The sequence below is a fragment of the Corvus moneduloides genome, chromosome 9 (genome assembly GCF_009650955.1).
Source record: "Corvus moneduloides isolate bCorMon1 chromosome 9, bCorMon1.pri, whole genome shotgun sequence".
Lineage (NCBI taxonomy): Eukaryota > Metazoa > Chordata > Aves > Passeriformes > Corvidae > Corvus > Corvus moneduloides.
In genome coordinates, this window is record NC_045484.1 from 13,003,018 (window position 1) to 13,023,751 (window position 20,734).

Sequence of the window (20,734 nt, forward strand, 5' to 3'; positions counted from 1 at the left end):
TCTAAAGAGAAATGTGCATAATGACCACCATCAGGCAATCCAAGCTTATATGATCTTCTGAAATACAGAAAATACTCCAAGTAAAACTTCTGTGATTGCATAGCATTTCTCAAATTTGCAATCTATACACCACTTCTAGCAACTACATTCTTCACAAAAGACATCATTAAATTGTGGAACTCCATGCAGGTGAACGTTGTGCCTCCTGAAAGTACAGATGACTTTAAAAATTACTTGAAAAATTCAGAAGGCAGCATCATAAACACAAAATTGCAACTTCTGGCCCAGTAAGTGTCACAGTTTGCTGGAAGGTTACAACAAGGCAAGTATCACTGTACGTCTGTTCTCTCCTTGCACTTTGCTTTTAAGCACCTACAGCTGACCATTATGGACAAAGGAGCTAAATGGATCAGGGAGACTGATGCAGTGCAGCTTTTTTTCACTGGGATACTTTTCTTGTAAATCAGCAAAAAAAATCGTGTTTTCTTGTTCAGACATCAGCAACTATCAGTTAATAGTTTAAAAGCAATTCTAGTTCTCTGGAGAAAACAGCCCTTGTGTGTTAGTTTGTTCCAGGACTTCTGGACAAAGTGTGTGAAATAAGTCAAAAAGCAGGCAAACCAGCGTGTGCATTCAGTATGCTACAGGTAAATAAAACTAAAAAATGTTTAGTATTTAATTATTTTCATATTTAGGTCTTCTACTGCAATGTTTATATATACAGAGAGGCTAGCAAAAAGCTTATTTTTCTGTGCAGAAGCAAACTCATATTCTTTCACTGTATTCAAATATCTCTTCAGTGAATTAAGTTTTTGAGTATTTGAAACATTTCAGAGCTCACCTTACTGTGTAACTACCACAAGATATTTAATACTTGGATACACAGATTTTCTATTGCTGGGAGACTCCTTAAGTTTCTATAATAGCTCTCAATGGTTTCTTCAATTTCTTTTTAAAAAAAAAAAAAAGGTTTACGTGTATTTTCCTTAAACTGCAGAGATTTATGTAAATAATTCTGAGTGAATACTGGAAGAGAAATGTCTAGCCTGAATTGGTGTACAAGCTCTGAGGATCTGAAAAACTGTTTGCAGGGTTACAGTAGCTTTAATAAATACATTCATGATGACACACACCTATAAAAATGCATCCCTTCGGTTTCATTGCACACAGGGTTTCCTCATATAACTGCCAAAAGTCCTTAAGAAAAAATAATTTTCTTTTCTAAAGCAAATTCAGAAACTAAGTTCATAACTGCCCTCGGGAAAATGCAGTAGCCTGTCTCCCAGAAAACTTTATGCATGTTTCTCTTAAATAATTGCCATTAGAAGTCCTCACTCGGCACTTCTTTTACAAATAATTCTTAAAAAGTAGAACTGCCCCTATGGCACAATGATTTCTAGACTGGTTTTTCTGCTTTTCTTTCCCCCCTACACTCACTAAATATATGAATAAGATAAATTGCTACAGAACCTGGAGCTCATGCTACAGCACTAGAGAACAGTAGATTTAACAGCAGAGCCAAAAGAAGTCTCAAAATGTGCTATCCCAAATTTATCTTCTATTCCCATCCAGGCACCAATGAAGACATAGTGAGTCTGCCAACCCTGGAAGTAATGCAATAACTCTTGGTACAAAAACTTGTAAACTAACAAGAACACTGAGAAATATGACTCTTCACTGCCTCAGTGTTCTTTCATGAACAATAAAGATGTTAATAACAACCTGTGCAAATAATAAAGTCACCGATGTTTGTAATTTATGAGAGCAGCAAATCAAGGCAGGTCCAGAAAGATGCTTTGATGAGCAGGCTGACAGTTCTGCCCCTTCCCATGGACAGGTGCAGTACCACATTTACAAACAGACCTGAGCATATTTCTGCCAAAGCACTGATGAGGAGTGGGGGGTTATTTGTGCTCAGGCTTTTGCATTTTAGACAGGAGCACGCTGCTCTGCTAGGACAGAACTAATTAAGGGCCAATTGACTGTCTAGCACCTATAAAGAGATAATTCACCCACACCATCTCCCACTGGAAACTGCAATGACTATTAGCATAGAAAGGATTGTTTATTTAGTGGTCAGCATAAGACAGTCATAAGTATTTGCTAGTAAGAGCAGAAAGACAGAGGGCAAATGAGGATATGGATGTTTTTAATGGATGATTAAATCTGGGTACCTTGATCTCCTTTCATGCTGTGGATGTTGTGTGCTGCAGTCACGCCTCTCACTGCCAGCCTGCGCTGGGATGATAATCACTCACTATGAAAACTCATTAGCTCCACAGCAATGAGTCCTCCGCTGCTGAAGCTTGGTGCTGTTCTTAGTACCATGGCAATGATCTCTAACTGGATGTCCCAAACTCTCCCTTCTCTGGTAGGACTAAATACCACCAGAATAACCACTTCAGATACTCTAGTAAGTAGCTGTTACATGTTGCAAGCCATTTAATGCTGAATTAGTGTTTAAGTGCCAGCAAAAGCTTTAGTTTGTTGCCTCTTTATAAATCTCTTTTTAAGCTACTAATCTTCCTATCATGTCTTAATGCATGCTTCTTTTTGGGCATCATAAAACCACACTGGTGAGCAGGTTGTGGTCTTACTATGAAAGGGAAGATTTCAAAATAGTGTCCTTAAATATTTAAGAACAAATACCTTCATCTTGAATATGGAATGCTAAAAAGAGTACAGCAGTGGCTTTTCATTTGTCTAGACTGCTCCAGAAAAATGCATTGCATAGAAAAATTATATCTGGCAGTAGGTTTCTTTTTGAAAACTGGATAATGTTACATAGTAACTATTCACTACAACATGCAAAGGGTCTGATTCCTTCCTATTTTTCTTTATTGGAGTACAGTTAAACAGATAAATAGCTGTTAGAAACAAAATAAAATTGCTGCTAGGAGGTTGGGTACCAGAATTTTAGAAAGGCTGATAATGGGAATAATACAAATGACACAAATATCACTTTGTATCATTGACGCTCATATACAGCAGCCTCAGTTAGTGAAAACCTACAGGAAAGCTGTGAATATGAACTCATGAAAAGCCTAAAAAGTCAAGTAACAGTTTATTTGGATGAGAGGGAACATTGTCCTGGTATTCATAAATTAAATTAGAACATCGTTTTCCTAAATGCTTAGTAAAACACTCTTGTCTATGTATCTTTTTGTGTAACTGCTATCAGATGTTTACATAATAGGAGGTTATGTAAAATATTAATTTAACTATTTGTATAGTAGTTCACAATTCTCAGAACTCAGAATTTTTGTAACTAAAAATTATTTATTTACTAACCAACGTGTAATAATTGAATATATGCATGCAGGAAAAATACTACTGCAGAAAATCACCATATTTAGTCTGTAAATATTACTACTTTAAAATTAACTATGTTGTAAGAAAAATTCTGTTGTCTTTTAGAGCAGCAAGATGAGAATACCAAGAAAAGCTCTATTTTATTTTCCTTAAATGTAACTTCATCTCACTGAGTTACAGTATATGTTTCTAGTTCTTGTGGCTATACATTATACATAGAAGTTCCCTATCGTATTTACATCCAAGTTTAAAGTTGCAACTGAGTAACTACAAGATGCACACTAGTTATTATAATATATAGAGAGATTTATATACACACACATGCATATGTGTTTACACTGATATGTTCACATTCCAAGTAATACAAAACTGTCATGCTCCCCTTGGCTACAACAGGGCACTGCTGATAGAAATGCCTTCTAAGTATTATTTCAAGAACGTTCTTTTCACTACTTGAGTTGAGCTATATGCATATTTTTTGTTTTGATAAGGGTAACAGGAGTGCCAGTAGAGCTGGGAAAATGATAATAAAAACTTGATTATCTGAGTTTGGCAACATCTGCCAAATAAAAAAAAAACATGAATTGCAATCGTGTAGGGTTCTTTCTGCACAAAACCAAGCACCACAAATCTGGTACCTTTCTCAAAACTTTAGATGTTGGACTTTATGAAAGAGTTTATGCTGCAAGTGCTCAGTAATACCGAGGTCATCACTGAGTGATTTTTAGCTGCCATCAGAGTTCCCGACTAGCAGCTTCTCCAGTGAACTCTGCAGCATGAGCACTTCTCCAGAATTTCTCTCCTAGCACATACACAGCTCATAAATTGTGTATATTGTACGAGGTAAAAAAAGAACAAAACCTCCCAATTTCCTGCCTGCAGCTGGAAGAATTGTACAAGGATGTGGGGTCAGGTAAAGGGCCTCCTCTTTTGAGCTCTGTTTCAGTACCAGTGTTGAAATTGCAAGACAAACCAGAAAATACTGTTTATGTTGAAGCAAACTCCTAAGTAAGGTACTGTCATTTGACCTGTCACTATAGTAACAACAGAGGTAGCTGTAACAGTTTTATCAGAATATATAAAAGTGCAAGTGAAAAAATAAATCTTTTACAAGTGAAATAAGTCTGTAATACAGCAGCCTGCCATGGCAGTGGTTAATATTGGGCTTTATAGGGACTCCTCTGTTTTCCCAAGATTTTCAAGAACTAGCATAACTTATTATTGTTGTTTTCCACTTGTTATTTCTTTTCTTGCTTGTTTACTTTATTACCTGTCAGCAGTAAGCCTGCATTTGAAGAGTTGATGCAGTAGCTTCTGTAAGGTTTTGATGCCTTCTAGCTCTTTCTCTGCACAGCAATTTCTGCTTGAGGTAGGGATTAAATGTCAAACTAAAACAATAACAGAAAAATGAAGCAAGGTGCACCTTTGCACACATGCATGTTTTTCTCTGCCATCACTTACATTACCCATCCTAATTAATGAAGGAAGCCTAAAAATTTTGGTACTATGTGGGTGCTTATTAATTCATGGGCAGTCAATAACCATGCTCTTTGTTAACCAGTCTCTCGCTGTGAGAAATATTTTCCCAAATAGAAGTTACCTTTTTTAATCAGATGTATTTTAGACACCATAAGAGAGTACCTGCTAATTTAATCACTAAAGTGTTTTTTATTTCCTTAGATAAAGCCTAGAGAGACACTTACAATTTCTCTGGCATAAATAAGTACCTTTGATAACAGCCAGGATTATACAGCTTTACTATAGACTGCATGATCCTGGAGTCTCATACATTGTCCAGTGCAGAAAACTTAGTTGAACCCCGTCTAAATGTAGCAGCCATAAGGCTCAAATATAATAATTTTTCATAAACTTATATTAATTCCTAAAGGAATTCTAATCAGAAGCTCTAGGTTCCTGAACTTCCACAAAAACATTTGTTTCCTTGCTGTTGCATGACCACACTGTTTGGCCATAAGTTCTACTGACAAACATAGAAACTACTGGGGTAAATGGAGCTTACACTTTTCAAGGGTTACAGCCTTGAAAGGCTGCACTTGTTCAAGCTTGCAATTTTAGTAGCTTCTCAAAACTAATTTAAATTGTCTCTGCAGATGTAATTTTGTTTAGTTTTTATTGTTCTCCATGTCTTAAGCTAAATTCCTTTTGCTCTAAAAATTAAGGTGCAGATAATGCCATAGAACCAGTGTAATTTAGCACTGAACTCTGGATATGTCTTCCTAGCAAAACCTAAGGCAAGATCATCTTTCTACAGTCAAGAGAGAGAAAATGGGCAAGGTTGGAAAGGACCACAGTGGGTCCACTGGTCCAACCTCCCTGCTCAAAGTGATCCTAGAGCACATGGCACAGGATTGTGTCCAGATGTTTCTGGAATATCTCCAGTGAGGGATACTCCACACCCTCCCTGGTCAATCTGTTCCAGTGCAGTCACTCACACAGTAAAGAAGTTCATCCTCATATTGAGGTGGAGCTCCCTGTGCATGAATTTCTGCCCATTGCCTCTTGTCCTATTGCTCGGCACCACCCAGCAGGGGCTGGTCCATCCTCTGACACCTCCCTGCACACACTGACAGCCACTGATGAGGTCCCCTCTCAGTCATCTCTTCTCAAAGCTCAACAGGCCAAGCTCTCTCAGCCCTTCAACTCATCTACATTATAGCACTTTGTTTTTCCTTGCAAAACATGGTTACAACACGATTTTGATTTTCCTATTAACTCTGCAGTAGAAGGTCACTGCCATCTTCCATGACTTCTTCAGGGGAGTCACTGTTGTGAAAAGACTGTGCTCTTTTTCTTACCTCAATCCACAGAGATACTGGCAGCTCTGAAGAAATGAGGAACTCTGCAACTCATTCTGCACTAAGCTGCCAGGAAAGCATCAATATCAAATCTGCCCAGTTTAAAGAATCACTTTCTCTGCTGGCACTGAATACAATTTTATAATATAAGTAGCAACTGATTCCAACTGTGTCCAGACCAAAATTACTTCAATGATATCTGTTAGCATCTGTACTATGAAATTCATCACTCAGTACAATATTAGCAAAGAGTAAAGCACAATATTAACTTTAAATTACAATTTTAAAAGAAGGTTTAAAAACTGCTGCTTGTATCTATTAAGTTCCATCACCTGAGTCCTTTCAGTCTTCTCATTATGTTGTTTTCTCTCATTCCTACGCTGTTTCTGTACATCCCATTAAAGAGATACCAAGTCCCACACAAACATTAAATGCAGTTCAGTGTTACCCTGCTCTGCAAGCAAATGTGTTGGTTTTTTTTTTTTGCCTTTCTTTCTTGGTCGTGGTTGCTGTACAAAAGAACAGGTTAGGAATTTCCAGATTTCTGCTGTCCCAGTGAAAGACATGCAGTGTCTTTATCACCCCGTGCCTTGCTTGCCATGAGCCCCATTCCCCTGGCCTAACCAGACACTTTTCCATCCTGCCCTGAGCAAGCCCCTGTTCCCTTGGCTAAGTGCAGTGGAAGCCCCTGGAGAACAGTTCCTGTGAGCTGCAGCTTCAAGAGCAAACCTTTTCCTCCCCCACGTCCAAACTGCTGCTGAGCCAGTTCCTACCCGTGAGTCACACACTGTGTTCTCCCTGGGCTCATGTATTTGCTCTTTCCTGTCTTTGTTGTTTCCATTAGTCTAAAGTAAAAGTCATTCAGGCTGAAAGGACAAGTTTGTTCTCTGCTGATGAAAAACTGTAATGTCCCTTTGCGAAGAATTAAATCACCTGGTTTGTGCTGAATCACAAGCAGAATACTGCTCCACCCTGGAAACCGTGCGCTAAACTCTTCTAGAGAACCATTGCAAAGGTGTGAGATGTGGCAAAACTGGGAAACTACCAAACTAATTAGTTCAGATTAATAATTGCTGACTAGTAGGAACCTCATTGCAAACATGTACTGCAAAAATAAAAATATTCTGCTGTAGTGTTTTTTTCAAACAATAAAAAATCAGTTCCTTTCATTGTTATGGTTTTGTTGTTACAGACTCAGATTAGCCCCAAGGAAGGGTGGCAAGTTTATAGTTCAGCCCAGGATCCCGATGGCCGCTGCATTTGCACTGTTGTTGCACCTGAACAAAACCTATGCTCAAGAGATGCCAAAAGCAGGCAACTGAGACAACTACTAGAGAAGGTAAGTCTTCCCAAAAAATTCCTCCTCTTGATCATTAAACTTCCTATGGATATCTACTGCTTTCCCTCTAAGTTAATACGTAATGAACTACTGAAGAGGTACCTGATAAAAATTGTTGTTCAGGGTATATCCCCTACCTGTGTTTTCATCTCTGATGATTATTTGTCTGTTTTCCTTATATCACACCTTTCCCAACCCAAGTTGCATCTTCTCTCTTATTCGCTCCTCCCAAATTCTTCCTTACACACAAGACTGATTTTTCTGTGTAAAACCCGTTACAAATCCCACCTCAAATGCTTTGTGATTTAAACTACAACTTCTGCTTCAATCATACGAGACTGCTGAAGGTCATTTCTTTTATCAAAAAGTAATGAGAGAGACACAACAGCATCTTGAAAGCAAACTGTACAGAGGATAAACAGTTCTAATTTTTTCATTGTTTCTTTCCTCAAGTTTATTTATTCATTTTCGGTGGTGCAAATTTTCCCCAACAGTGCAATTCTTAATTCCAGTATTCTCCACTATTGCACATGTAGTGAAACCAGCGAAGTCTTGTTTTGCATCAACAGAAAAAATGCTGCAACTATAACACAAACATTCTGCATTCCCTGTATAAGTAACCAAGGTTATAGTTACTGTATCACAGCCAGGGGTACAGAACCTTAGGCCTGAGTGTTTGAACAGTAGCAAAAATCAACATAAAATGTAGACCTTAAAATACATTTTTAGCACACAATTGTTAGTATTATTCTAGCTATAGAAAAATCATTCCAGTGCTAATATAGAACCAGATCCCCATAGATTTTTGCTCCCTGTGCTTCCATGAACTTCAGAAGGGACTTAGTGTCAAGTCGTGATAGAACCCATTACATGAGATGCAGGGAGAGGACATTGATGGACCAGCAGAGACAAAAGGAGCTGCCTCCCCTCATGCTGTCTGTTCACTAAAGAAAGGAAGACTTCAGTCTTTGCTCCAGCATATTTCCCAAATACTAAAATATTACTGCAAAAAAAAAAAATTACTTTCTTTTGAGGTGGGGGCTGGAGGGGTTTGTTAAGATCACAGCATAGTTTTTAAGCTGCCACAGAAATGAACCCAAATCATTAGCCTCTAAAAGCCATTTTCTTACAATTAGAACTGTGGCAATCACGGATATGTAATGTTGTATTACTACTTCACTGAGTCCATGCAGTCCTTTAATTAGAACCTCTATATGAATGTGTTTTCTGCCAAATGGAAATGCTCAAAGTTCTTCCAGCACCCAAAGGACTTTATTTGCCTGCTTTCAACAATTAGATAAGGAAAAAAAAAAAAAAGTCTGCTTTTTTCATTAAAAATCCTTTCTCAGAACTACTAATGGCAACTGTGCAATAACTAATGTATACTATTTTTAAGAGTACTTTCGGAATCCACACATTCAGTAGATCATAATGAGTTAGTTCCAAACATGAATACCCATTCAAACATTGCATATTCTTGCAAACCACAGGAGTACTGCTGGGTTTGTTTTTTCCTAGGAAGGTACAATTTTTTTTTTGTTTGAGCCAAAACTTCAATAAGGTGCGTAATACATTTACAGCAATCTAGTTTTCTCACGTTTTGGGAAAACAAAACACTTACTGAAATAGAATAACTGCACTTGGAAAATGTGTCATTTTTATGGCTGGCAAAAGCATTGCTTTCATAACAGAAACTTTTAGAAGTATGTATAATTTACTCTGGATGACAGTTACTGTTGCCTCACTGTAATAAAAGTCCTCACTATAGCTACAAAATCACTTGCTCTTTTGGGTAACAAAAGTTACCTAAACATTCACTACTTTTCATCTATTTAAAAAAAAAAATAAAATTGTGGTTTTCTAACGCTGAGACCACTGGATAAAATTTTTCATTTTACATTTACTTACAGAATTATGAGCAAACACCTCTGTGGTGATTGACACACCCCAGCTTATCTCTGGGTAGTCTTATGAATGCCTTATATTGAATGATTATATAAATGCCTACTAACAATGGAAGTCATGCTCTTCATGCTGACCAAAATCTCCAAATTTCAGTCCTGTGCCTGGAAGGAAATATACATTGTATTAGCACCTTCTGAACCACAGTCATATCTACTACAGGTCTCAAAGTTGACTCCATTGCCTGACAGCCTTTCCTGAGCCCATTGTTAATGATGCTTAAAGGATCTCTCTCTCTTTACCTCTAAGTAGTGCAAATAATTTATGGCTTGAAGGTCTTGCCCTGTTCCCCAGGATTTGTAATGTCACGCAGTTACGGAATGTAGAATCGTACTGTGGTAGAAATGACTCACAACTAATTCACAGAAGTGCATTTCAAGGCCTGACATTTAACCAGGAAAAAAGGTAAAGCAACAAAAAGTGCTTTTAGAGACTGTTCTTCTTTAACAGGTTCAGAATATGTCCCAGTCGATTGAAGTTCTAAACCTACGGACTCAGAGGGATTTCCAGTACGTTTTAAAAATGGAAACGCAGATGAAAGGGCTGAAGGCCAAGTTTCGGCAAATCGAAGATGATCGGAAGACATTAATGACAAAACATTTTCAAGTAGGTTCAGTTTTAACAATGACTCTCAAGCCTGCTGGAAACAATGTACAAAGTAGCAATGCATGGACTGCTAAGGTCTCAGCTTGAAGTGCTTGTACCATTAAGCACCATTAAAAAGAAAAGCATAATAAATATTCCTTTATGATGATAATCTCTTGCTCTGTTCAATTTAATTGTAATAGGGAGGAACTATTAATTATTAAGTCATTAGAGAAATGTCACTTATAAACAGATTCCTGTTTTTTCTGTATCAGTGTGCATGTCATACTGAGAAATTTATATTCATTCAAGCTCCAATGATAAAGAGGGAGATCCAGTGGAATTAATAGCAAACAAGTAGAGTTCTGTGCTTGTAGTGTTGCCTGACATTTACTGCAGTTGAAGGGAAGAAAGGCTGAAATAAATCAGTTTATTGTAATTTTTATCCAGTACAATTAAGATCTAATTTCATGTCTGAAGGTCTGCTGTTTTGAATTTGAGATGGGGAGGAGGGCAGTCACACCCAGTCACATTTGCGTGATTAAAAAAAGACTTCCACCGAATTTTAATGACAACAAAAACCACAAGCCAATCCTTTTGTGAAGAAGAAGGGTTGCAGATATTACAAGATATCATTGTGTATTCTGAAAAAGCTACCTGAAGTATCCTTCAGGAAAAAAATACTTCAAGAGCATATTTAAGTTCTTTAAATATCAAATCTGATAAATTGATCTTTCAAGGCTTTGAGAACACAAAACAGATTCTAGAAAATACATTCTGAGGATTACATTATGTTAAGCAAGTATATATTTTTTGAAGTGTTTCTGAAAATTCCCATAAAATGAAAATTTTCTAATTGGTGCTAGAGTTAGATACCTAAATAATTACATTGCCAAGAGGTCTAGGGTTTTTTTATCAGTGACACTGAATATCCAGTGGGTCTTAATAATATCAGGAAGTAAGTACACTAATGATCTGACTACCAAGCTTTATAAATTACGTCATTGTTCTTAGTTTACAGCTGTTTGAGCACATACTTCCAGGTTTTTTGGTTAATAAGAAACATCTCCACCTTTTTTTCCTTTTATCCCATATTGCTACAATAACAACACATTTGCATAATGCCATTATATATTTGGTATTCTCATTTTAGTTTTCCTTGGAAGCAAAATATCAAAATGTGAATGTCTGACACACAATGTCAGAGATAGCCCAATACTCCAGTACTCTAACCTTTTAAATACCCAATATTTCTATTGGCCAGTCATTTACTTTCAGTCCAACGGTTTGCCAGGAGTATAAAACAGAGTTCCAGCCAATCAAACTATAAAATAATTTAGAAGGTCAACATAATACAATATGCTCTTCTGAAATATAGTCTACCAAAATTCCAGTGCTTTATCTTTCCTGAGACAGAAAAATTCATGTTGGATATAACATTACCCTTCATATCAACTGGCTTAAAGTGCCAGAACACATCTACCACCTATCTGTGTTGCAATACAAATTAGTTTTCTTACCACTCATCATAGCAACAAACTCTGGAGTGTCAGCTGAAGAAAATTTTTTTTTTTTTTTTAAATCATGAAAATACCAAAATCAACTTTATATGATTTACTGAAGCGAGATATTCTAAATCTGTGTTTTCATGCTGATCAGAACCAAGGAGTTGGTCCAGATCACACTTGAGCATACAGTTAGTCCATGCTTTATGCCAAGCAGGAAGTACCTGATTGCCATAAAAAGTTACAGCAAGTTTGCTCAAATGATACATCATCTGGCATAAATCCTACCAGCAATACATTACCTCCACTAATTCAAACGCTTTTTATCTTCCTGAGTTTTTACAAGCTTTGCGTTTTTTCCCATTACAGCTTATCCATGGTTTTTGGCCATTTACCACCCCACAGAACTGAAGCCTAAGTACACCATTTCAAAATGAAGTAACAAAAACTATGGTTTCTGGAGCTATTCTCTCTCTGTCACAAAGCCTACTTCCCTTGTCATCAAGGAAAAAATTACTATTCATTTTAACAGGCATAAAGTAGGTTTAAGATAAGATTTTAATAAAAACAGCCAAATAAAAATAGCTTTAACTGTAAACAAAAGGACTTCACTTCTTTGTGTCCATTTTGGTAACTCTGCTACCATAATGGAATTGGAAGACCTCCTGAGAACAGAATCAACAGAACTAATACTCTCAAATCCATATATACTGACATATTGGCTACGTTTCAGTAAAGCAAAATCTTTTGACTGCAAGGATTCTTTGAGGTTTTCTACAAAACAATAACAAAAAACAACTTCAAATTGGCTTAAATTTAATAAAGCCCCTATTATTAGTGCATTTAAAAGAATAATTAAGAAATGAAAGATGGGTAACCAATATATGCTAAAAATTAAGACAAATTCTCAAAGTATGAGTGTCAGGAAAAATCTGAGAAAAAGGCAATCTGAGATTCCAAGGTGGAGCTTTATTTTCTTCAGTCAGTGTTTAAGAATAGGATTGGCAATGCAACAACAACTGCACATGGCAAAAAAATACATTTGAGATATTCCAGAAGAGATGTCAACTGAGCAAGTTCAAAAGCATTTAGTGATGTACCCAGTTGACAAGCACAAATCACAATTAAGAACCATGGATTTTTTACTTCAGAAAAAAAAGTTAAATATCATTGTGGTTGGAACAGGAATAAACACCGTTCAACAGACATTGAAGAAAAAAAGAATTTAGTACTTCTAGGGAATGAAATAGAAATTAACAGCCCACCAACTATGTATGACAGCTCTGTAAACCAGGTATGATCTTGACCACTACTGTGCATTCATCTTCTGATGAAAGACACACTTAGGGGCGGTTTATATCTTTTAGATGGAAAGCCAGTGGGTTTGGTTCAGATCATCTGAAGGTAACTCTTTATTTTCAATAGAAAAACTATTCTCTCATGCATTTAGTCTACTGCTTACTACCATTAAGTCTGAGGTGCCTAAGACTTTTCACAGTAGCCTAATAATAGATCTGTAACATAAATAATCATTTTCAAGTTGTTTTAATAATCAGGCATAAATATTAAAGGAAATTAGGGGATTGAACTCCTTTAAGCTGCTCTAATACACATATGATTGCCTTTAACAGGAGTTGAAAGAAAAGATGGATGAGCTCCTGCCGCTGATCCCAGTTCTGGAACAATACAAAACTGATGCCAAGTTGATCACACAGTTCAAGGAGGAAATTAGGAATCTGTCTACTGTGCTGACTGGGATTCAGGAAGAAATTGGTGCTTATGACTATGAGGAACTACACCAGCGTGTAATCAATTTAGAAACCAGGCTTCGTGACTGCATGAAAAAGCTCAGTAAGTTAACAAGTTCATGGCAAATTTTGTCCCTTTGCTATGCATTTTTAGTTGTCTCTCTTTAGAAAGATTAAAGTTTGTTTGTTTCTTTGATGAAAGACTGCATCATATTCTGATCTGTGTTACCCTAATAAAAAACAAGAGTAACTCAACCTAAGGTCAGTCATATCATTCTAAGTGCATGACATAATGTTCTGCCCTACTGTATACAGAAGGAATTAAGATGAAAAAATATAACAGATGGAAAATTCAAAATCTGAGGTTTAAACCAGTTGGGGAGTTACAAATATTCTTTCAAAAAAAGCTCAGACACACACTGCTACTAGAGTCATCTTTGGGCTGTCAGTGTGAAAAGAAAAATAGTGAAAAGTAGACTTTAATCAGTTTTGAGATGTCCACATCATAACCCTGTCATCTTGCTGTAACACCTGAGAGGCCACTGACTACAATGTCTTTAGCCTGTATTAGTGTTAGGAGAGATATCCCATTCTCCAATTTGCATTGCAATCTAAGCCTCACATCTAATTTAAGGGAGCAAAGTGTGATTTCTGCAGGATGCACAGCAACGATGCATTGCTATTGCTGCACCAGGTTTACTTCAGGCTGCCTCCATCTCAGCTGCTCCCATGCTGGCACTAGTTGGAAAAAGTCAAACGTTGAGCATCTCTGAAAATCAGCACTAGCTCAGTATCAGCTACCAAAACTAAGGGCCTGAAGGATCAATATCAAGTGTCAGGCACAACTTCCATTGATAGATAACCTGCTTTACAAACACAGTGCAGTCTCTCCTTTCCCCAGTCTATCCATGCATTCGGAGATTTCTGAATGGATCACTGTTGCAACCTGGATTACTACAGCAAACAATCCAGCCCCATTATGAAAAATGAACACTTTGCAGTTTAGCATTGAACATGAATAAACTTGAAATTCCAAGGTTTAGGCCTGTGATTGGTGTCTCAGTTACCAAATGCTGCCCAGGAGATTAAATATCTTTTTAACTGGATAAGCAGAGCCTCCTTATTTTTGTGATGCAATAGAATGAGAAAAATCTAGGTTAAGTTAACCTCTTAAATTATTTATTTCCATTTCTTTATTTTATACTGGAAATAGCACAGTGAGGATGTGCTAAAATACATGAAAGACTTCTTCAAACAGAAATTTCTTATGATCCTATTTTCCCCTCAGTACACACACATAATAGCACATTACTGCATTGACAGAAGGCAGTCAGGAGAAAATGGCTGTGTTGCAATACTGCAGCAAATAAGAAAATTCCTATGAATAAACAGTATTTTCTGATAGCGAGTGTTCCAGTAAGTTATTAGATATCAAAAATCATCAGTTTAACAAGTATTGTTTTCCAGTGCTTTTACAGGTTTGGTGGTTTTTTTTACAGTTTTTACTGATTAGTGAAGCAATGACAGTGTGAAATACATTTTATACACCAGAATTAGGTGTATTGATATCCTATCCTGAATTCCTGCAGTAAATTCTAATCTCTTGATGTACCTAATGAAAAAAACATTGAAATTACATATATTAGGCAGTAGGGAGGAAAGTTTGTATAAAATAAATTATTAAGCATATCCATTATCAAAAGGGAGTGGACCTTCTCAAGATGTAACACAGATTCATTCATCCTTATTGGCGTTATTCCCTGGACTTAGATGCTTAAATTACTTTTATGGTCCCCTACTAACGGGCTGGCTGTTTTTCTGGCCTATCCCTGTGCACCTTTTAAGGTACAAACAGCCTCAGTTCGGCTTCCTGTAACTGCTGAGAGCTGGGACTGTGTGCTCAGATCAGAAAGCATAAGGGGAAAGCAGCTTTCATGCCAACGCCTTCTTTGCAGCCACATTGGCCACACTGGAGATGACCCAGCTGTGCCTGTCCGTGCCAGCCTGAGAGCCAGAAGCCAATGGCCCCAGTGTGCCACAGGATCTGGCTTGAAGCTTTGCAGATTTTGCTACATTTCACAATACAATTTTCTAATCAGCGTGTGCAATAGCTGTTCTCCACTCTTCTCCCTCACAGGTGTTTTTCAGCAGTATAATGCATTATTTATATTGTCCTGGCCACTTAAAAGGGTTCTTCCATCTGCACTGGCAACACTTTCAACACTCATTAACATACACTAAGCAGTTAAATCATTAAACTGAGGTTTAATGATTACCACAACAGTTGTGATGACTGAATTTTACTTCTCTTTGGAATAAGAGAAAATTGAAGATGAAACTGCTGAGAAATTAGTTGACATAACTTTTAAAGGGTGCGTGCAGGTAAACACGTAGGAGTAGAGTGCATGTGATTACACACACCCCAAATTCACGTGTACTTATGCATGTATGGGTCCTTTGCTGACAATCCTGTAAGTCATGTGTACTTATAAGAAATTGCAGGTTGCACACGGTGCTTGGAACCCTCCTATTCTTGTCATGGCCTGTTTATGAAATTGGAAAAAAACTTACATGGGTAGCATTCATAGAAGCCAATACCCCGACATATAATTAGAGTAGATATATATTGGATTCATGTCTAGCTACATTTGATTATAATGTAGGCTCTAAACAATATTTTACAGTGACATTTTTTTGTTAGCAGTTCAAAAGTAGTGTATTCTATGTATCCAAAGAAGTGCTGTTACATCAGTGGCAGAGGAGCTATTAGTGCAGGCATGAGACTACTGATTGCAGTGGTACTTGTACTTCCAAAGCATCCTTCCCTTTGGGATTTGAGGAACTTTACAAATATCATTTAGTATAAACCTGGGCAATAAAAAAATAGATTCTTATCCCCATTTTGTAGATGATGAAACAACCAGCCCAGAAGTATAAATGACTTTTCCAAAGATTACACACCAAGTCATGGCATCCATGCAGAAAAATCCAGGGGCTTCCTCTCAGCAGACTCTAATAACTATACTAAAGTGCTTCCTGGATTGATATTATGCAGGAAAACAGATATATATTTATTTAGAACTAGTTCTTCATTCCCTCATGCTGGTATGTTATGACAAATTTGACCATAAGCAGAAAAGTGCAAGCAGTAGAACACTTGGAAGTCATTTGTGCAAGTGCCAAAAAAACCTCACTTCATTTTCCCCTATTTATTACCCACAAAAAAACCTGCAATAATGATGCTTACGAACACTTCAAGAGAATGTTGGGATTTTATTTCCTTCACCAGTCCTTCTACAAATTATACACTCACTTGCTCTATATAGCAGCTACCAATATTCATTCCTATCACAGAGACTGGGGCTATTTACCCATTTCTAGCTATCTCCAAAACAGCTCCTGTGCAGTTGGGCTATCACAGCCTCCTCCTGGTATTTGCTCACTTTGGAGCTCTCCAGATGCATTCTGCCCCATATACTTTCACAGCCCACAGGCTGTACAAAAGTACATCTATTTTCTGTTTTAATGGTCACTTCACGCTCAACTTTTTCCTTAACATAAATAAATACTAGAAATCATGAATAGACTTACAGGAGTCCACTGTACAGAATTGTTAAAGGAGATGAACCAAGCCAGAAACACCTGGATTGTGCATGGTATGATGCTTCTTGTACAGCTCAGTTTAGGATGTAAAAAGACTCCATGATTGAGATTTTCCAACTATTACAATCAGTAATGGCTGGGATTTTCTAATGTAGGCAGCTACTTCTTCGAAAGCCAAGGGAAAGAGACTGAGGGCTTCTAAAAATCCCACTGCTTTTCTGTGTAACCCTATCTGAACCTCTTTGGGAAGAGAAAAAAAGCCTAAAAATATCACATTTTTCTTAGTTCTTACCTGAACTTCCTGACATTTGTTAGTATGGAGATATATTTGACCTAACTTTTTACTAGCATCTGGTCCTTCTATCAGGGAATCAAATTGCTATATTGCTATAAACAAAGACTTTTCATATGTTGTCTTCTGCCAGTGGAAAGAAAGGAGAAAAGAAAAGAAAAAAAAAAAAGTGTGGGCAGGGAAGAAGATTTTCGCTACTTCGAAAAAAAATTTGCATGGGCTAGTTTTAACTGTCAGCCCCCTCACTGCTATGGAAAATTCACAGTCCAGAAGTGATTTCCCTTTCACATGACATTTGTCTCTGTTCTATTTATCTACATACAAAATGAGCTAAAGAAATGTCTCAACTAGAAACTAATTGGAATTTTCATTAATTTCAAAATCCCTGACTTTTCATGCCAGAAGAATTTTAAGATCCTGCCTGCAGTATGTTAGTATCACCATTCCCTAGCAAAAAAACCTCAGCATGCAAGATCAACTTTAATACTGCCACCCAAACAATTAAAAGGTTCATTCCACAGCTGAGAATACAGGCAGGGATTAGATGAATGCTCTTTGTAGACAAGAAGAAGCTGTTACCAGGAAAATTTCTTGGACTGAACACAAATTTGGAAGTGCGTAAAAGCAAGAGGAGACTCACCTTGTGTCAGTGAGCTGTTAAACGTGACTTCTGCAAAAGTTACTTGTGCAGCCTTAAGCAGTTTAAAACATCATCAGCTGATTCAACTTGACCGTTCAGCCAAGGCTTGCTCTGGGGCCTTGTCCTTGTTCTTTCGAGCAATACTTTCTGAACTGAGAGGACTTTCTGGTTTGTTTGAGTTCTTTTTCTTCCTCATTAAACAGAGACCCAGTCATGAGGATCTCTCAGCTATGGGGAGGCTGGGATGACAAGACAGAGGTGGGCTCTGACAGCTCTGCTGCTTCCTTTTTACTGTCCATGCTGTCAGCGAGTAGGTCGGCAGACCTCAGGTACTGCTGGGATTTACAGAAGAAGCCTGCTGATGGGATATGAATTATCACTACAATGGGAATGAATTATCATATGTGGAAAAAATACTTGTAGTATTCCTTAGTTTTAAATACCAGTTCCATCAAGTTACATCATAAAATAAGCAGATCTATGGGTTTCTGTTTAATGAGGAAGGAAAAGAAAAATGGCGCCTACTACAGGGCAGGAGGGAAAAAAATCCTCATGCCTCTTACAAAGTGCTCTGTTTTGGTATTCCAAAAAGAGAAGCTTTGTCACTTTTTCAGTCAGCTACCCCTCAGCTATACAGCAGCTCTCCTAAGAGTCTTTCTTGATCACTACATGCTGCCTGGGAATAAAAATTTGATCAGAAGTATACCCTGACTCAATCTGCTGATCATTTAGCGGCTGAAGTACAATGTCATCTCTTTTCACATTGAACAGCATCTCAATACGTTTTGAAAGATCATTCTCTGAAAGCATCTGACTCCCATGACAGGGGTACACAACTCAGTTCATATAGTTTAAACTAAATGAAGGCTGAAGAGGTTAATTAATTATTAACAACATGTAACTAACTGTAATCAGTGAGCTATACATTCAGGATAAATACAAGTAGTATAACAGAGGAACCACAGTACTGACACTTAAGCATACAAATCTCTGAACATTGTTCTCTAGCCTCAAAAAGCCCCTCACACATGGAGCAGCACCCAAAGAGCTGCAGAGCTGAGTGCACACCCCCACAGGGACTCTGACCACCACCTGCTCTTACCCCTCTCCTGCTGCAGCTCCAGGGCCTCGAGCTTGCTGTGTGCTGGTGCTGCTCCCACCATGCCCTGGCACTGCTGAGCCCACCTGGAGTGCTCACACACCTGCCCTGCCTGGGCCCCCTGACACAAAAGGTGGCTCTGGGATCACTCAAATCCCTGCCAGGGGCTCTTCCATAGGTTTTATCCATTCAGAAGCAAAATCTCACAACTCATTTTGAGTCCACATTTAGCTTCCTCGACTTTTTTTCTTCATAGAAGAAACAGTGCTTCAGATTCCAAATTCTTTTTGTGCTTTCCCACTAATTGCAATACTGTGTTCTATAGGCACCAATTAGTATTAGTATACCTTATAACTCATGCATTCACTGTGTTTTAATTATCTTAGAAACTACAAGTTCAGGAGGGATTTTATTCTGATTTCTTTCTGCTTATTAGTTTTCTGGTAACTTATTCCAAATTAAGTATTCCAAATTTAAACTCAGACCTTCAGAAGGGTTATCTCATGCCCATTTCTGAGACTATTTACTAATATATCATGTAAAAATAAAAGCCTTCATCTTGATAGGTTGTAGACCTCTACCTTTCAAGCTAATAGCAGTTCATGCTGTAGAAAAAGAGAATTCAGCACACGATAGCAGCCCATCTACAAAAAAACAAATCCAGAATAAAAAATTATGTACAATGATAACCAAGTATAAAAACCTATAAGATTCTTTAAAATGGGAAATTCCAAAAATATCTTCAAAATATTGTACCATACATAGATTGAGATATGTAAATAATAACGTCTCTTAATTGACCCAGAAAATAGACACAGCCTACCCTGCTCATTGAGATCTCAGCGTGCATTCAGTTATTTTCATTTTCAATCCATACAATTTCCCTGCCTGTGAACGAAAACTACCCAAGCAGCTTCTGAGTTTTCACCACAGCATTAACCCAATCCTAAGTGACTGAAATAGGCTGGCATAATACATTCCTTTCCAGTTACAGAGTATAGAATTCAGGCTTCATGTGACCCTCTCTTTTGAAGTGAATAAATTCACTCTCAACACCAGATAGTTTGTTTTCCACATTTCCTAGATAGACATGGTTATCACTATAGCACAACCATGTAGCTCAGAAAAGTGGTTATGTTTAAATTTTAAAAAAGTTAATTAGATGTTTCACTTCTTTTTACATTATTTTCTTTAAAAACATGCTATTTGACCTGATTACATGCACATCACTGTGTGGTATTAAATCTTGGTTCCACCAGGAGCTTGTTACTAACAGATATCTTATTAATGTCCCCTAAAATATAGATTTTTGAATTGTTTGGAAGGTCAACATCCAAGATGGCATCAACTTTCATTATTTCCTCCCAGACAGCCTGATGGATTAGAAGCCAACCAATACAGCCAAGTTTACTAAATAATTCTCATACTCACTTTCTTTAGCCAGCCTCCAGTACAGAAAGAGCCATGTGTGTGTGAGCATGGGGCAGTCAGGCACAAGCTTTGAGTACAGACACGCTGTGTGTACATGCTCTTTTTTTTGTGTCTGCCCTTAACCACCTTGTTACCCTGGCAAATGGAAAACTGAAACATCCATCAATCCTAGCCTTGTGCTGAACTTCCTGAAGGCAGAATTGGGGGGGAGATTATGTCTTCATTTCATTTATTATTAAATGTTCTTCAACTCAGAAAATATTTTACTAGGTTATATTTTAGTTTATGCCCAAAAACCATAACTGTGCTTCAAAAGATGTAAATACAAAAATATGTATCAATAAAATTTTATGGGTATACTTCTACATATTTATATTATTCTTCAATAAGAAGAGGTTCCTT

General features: G+C 37.4%; 1 protein-coding gene across 2 annotated transcripts in view; it reads left to right on the forward strand.

The window, feature by feature from the left end:
• OLFM3 (olfactomedin 3) overlaps positions 1–20,734 on the forward strand; it is a 56,184-nt gene that overhangs the window by 31,152 nt on the left and 4,298 nt on the right. Inside the window, exons 1-4 of one of the 2 annotated variants that reach the window (XM_032118013.1) lie at positions 2,237–2,413; positions 7,321–7,467; positions 9,880–10,035; positions 13,151–13,370. In XM_032118013.1, the coding sequence (XP_031973904.1) occupies positions 2,285–2,413; positions 7,321–7,467; positions 9,880–10,035; positions 13,151–13,370 (652 nt within the window). In that variant the 5' untranslated portion in view covers positions 2,237–2,284. Of the gene's footprint in view, positions 1–2,236; positions 2,414–7,320; positions 7,468–9,879; positions 10,036–13,150; positions 13,371–20,734 lie in introns of those variants that run through there. The other variant, XM_032118014.1, reaches the window with a different exon arrangement.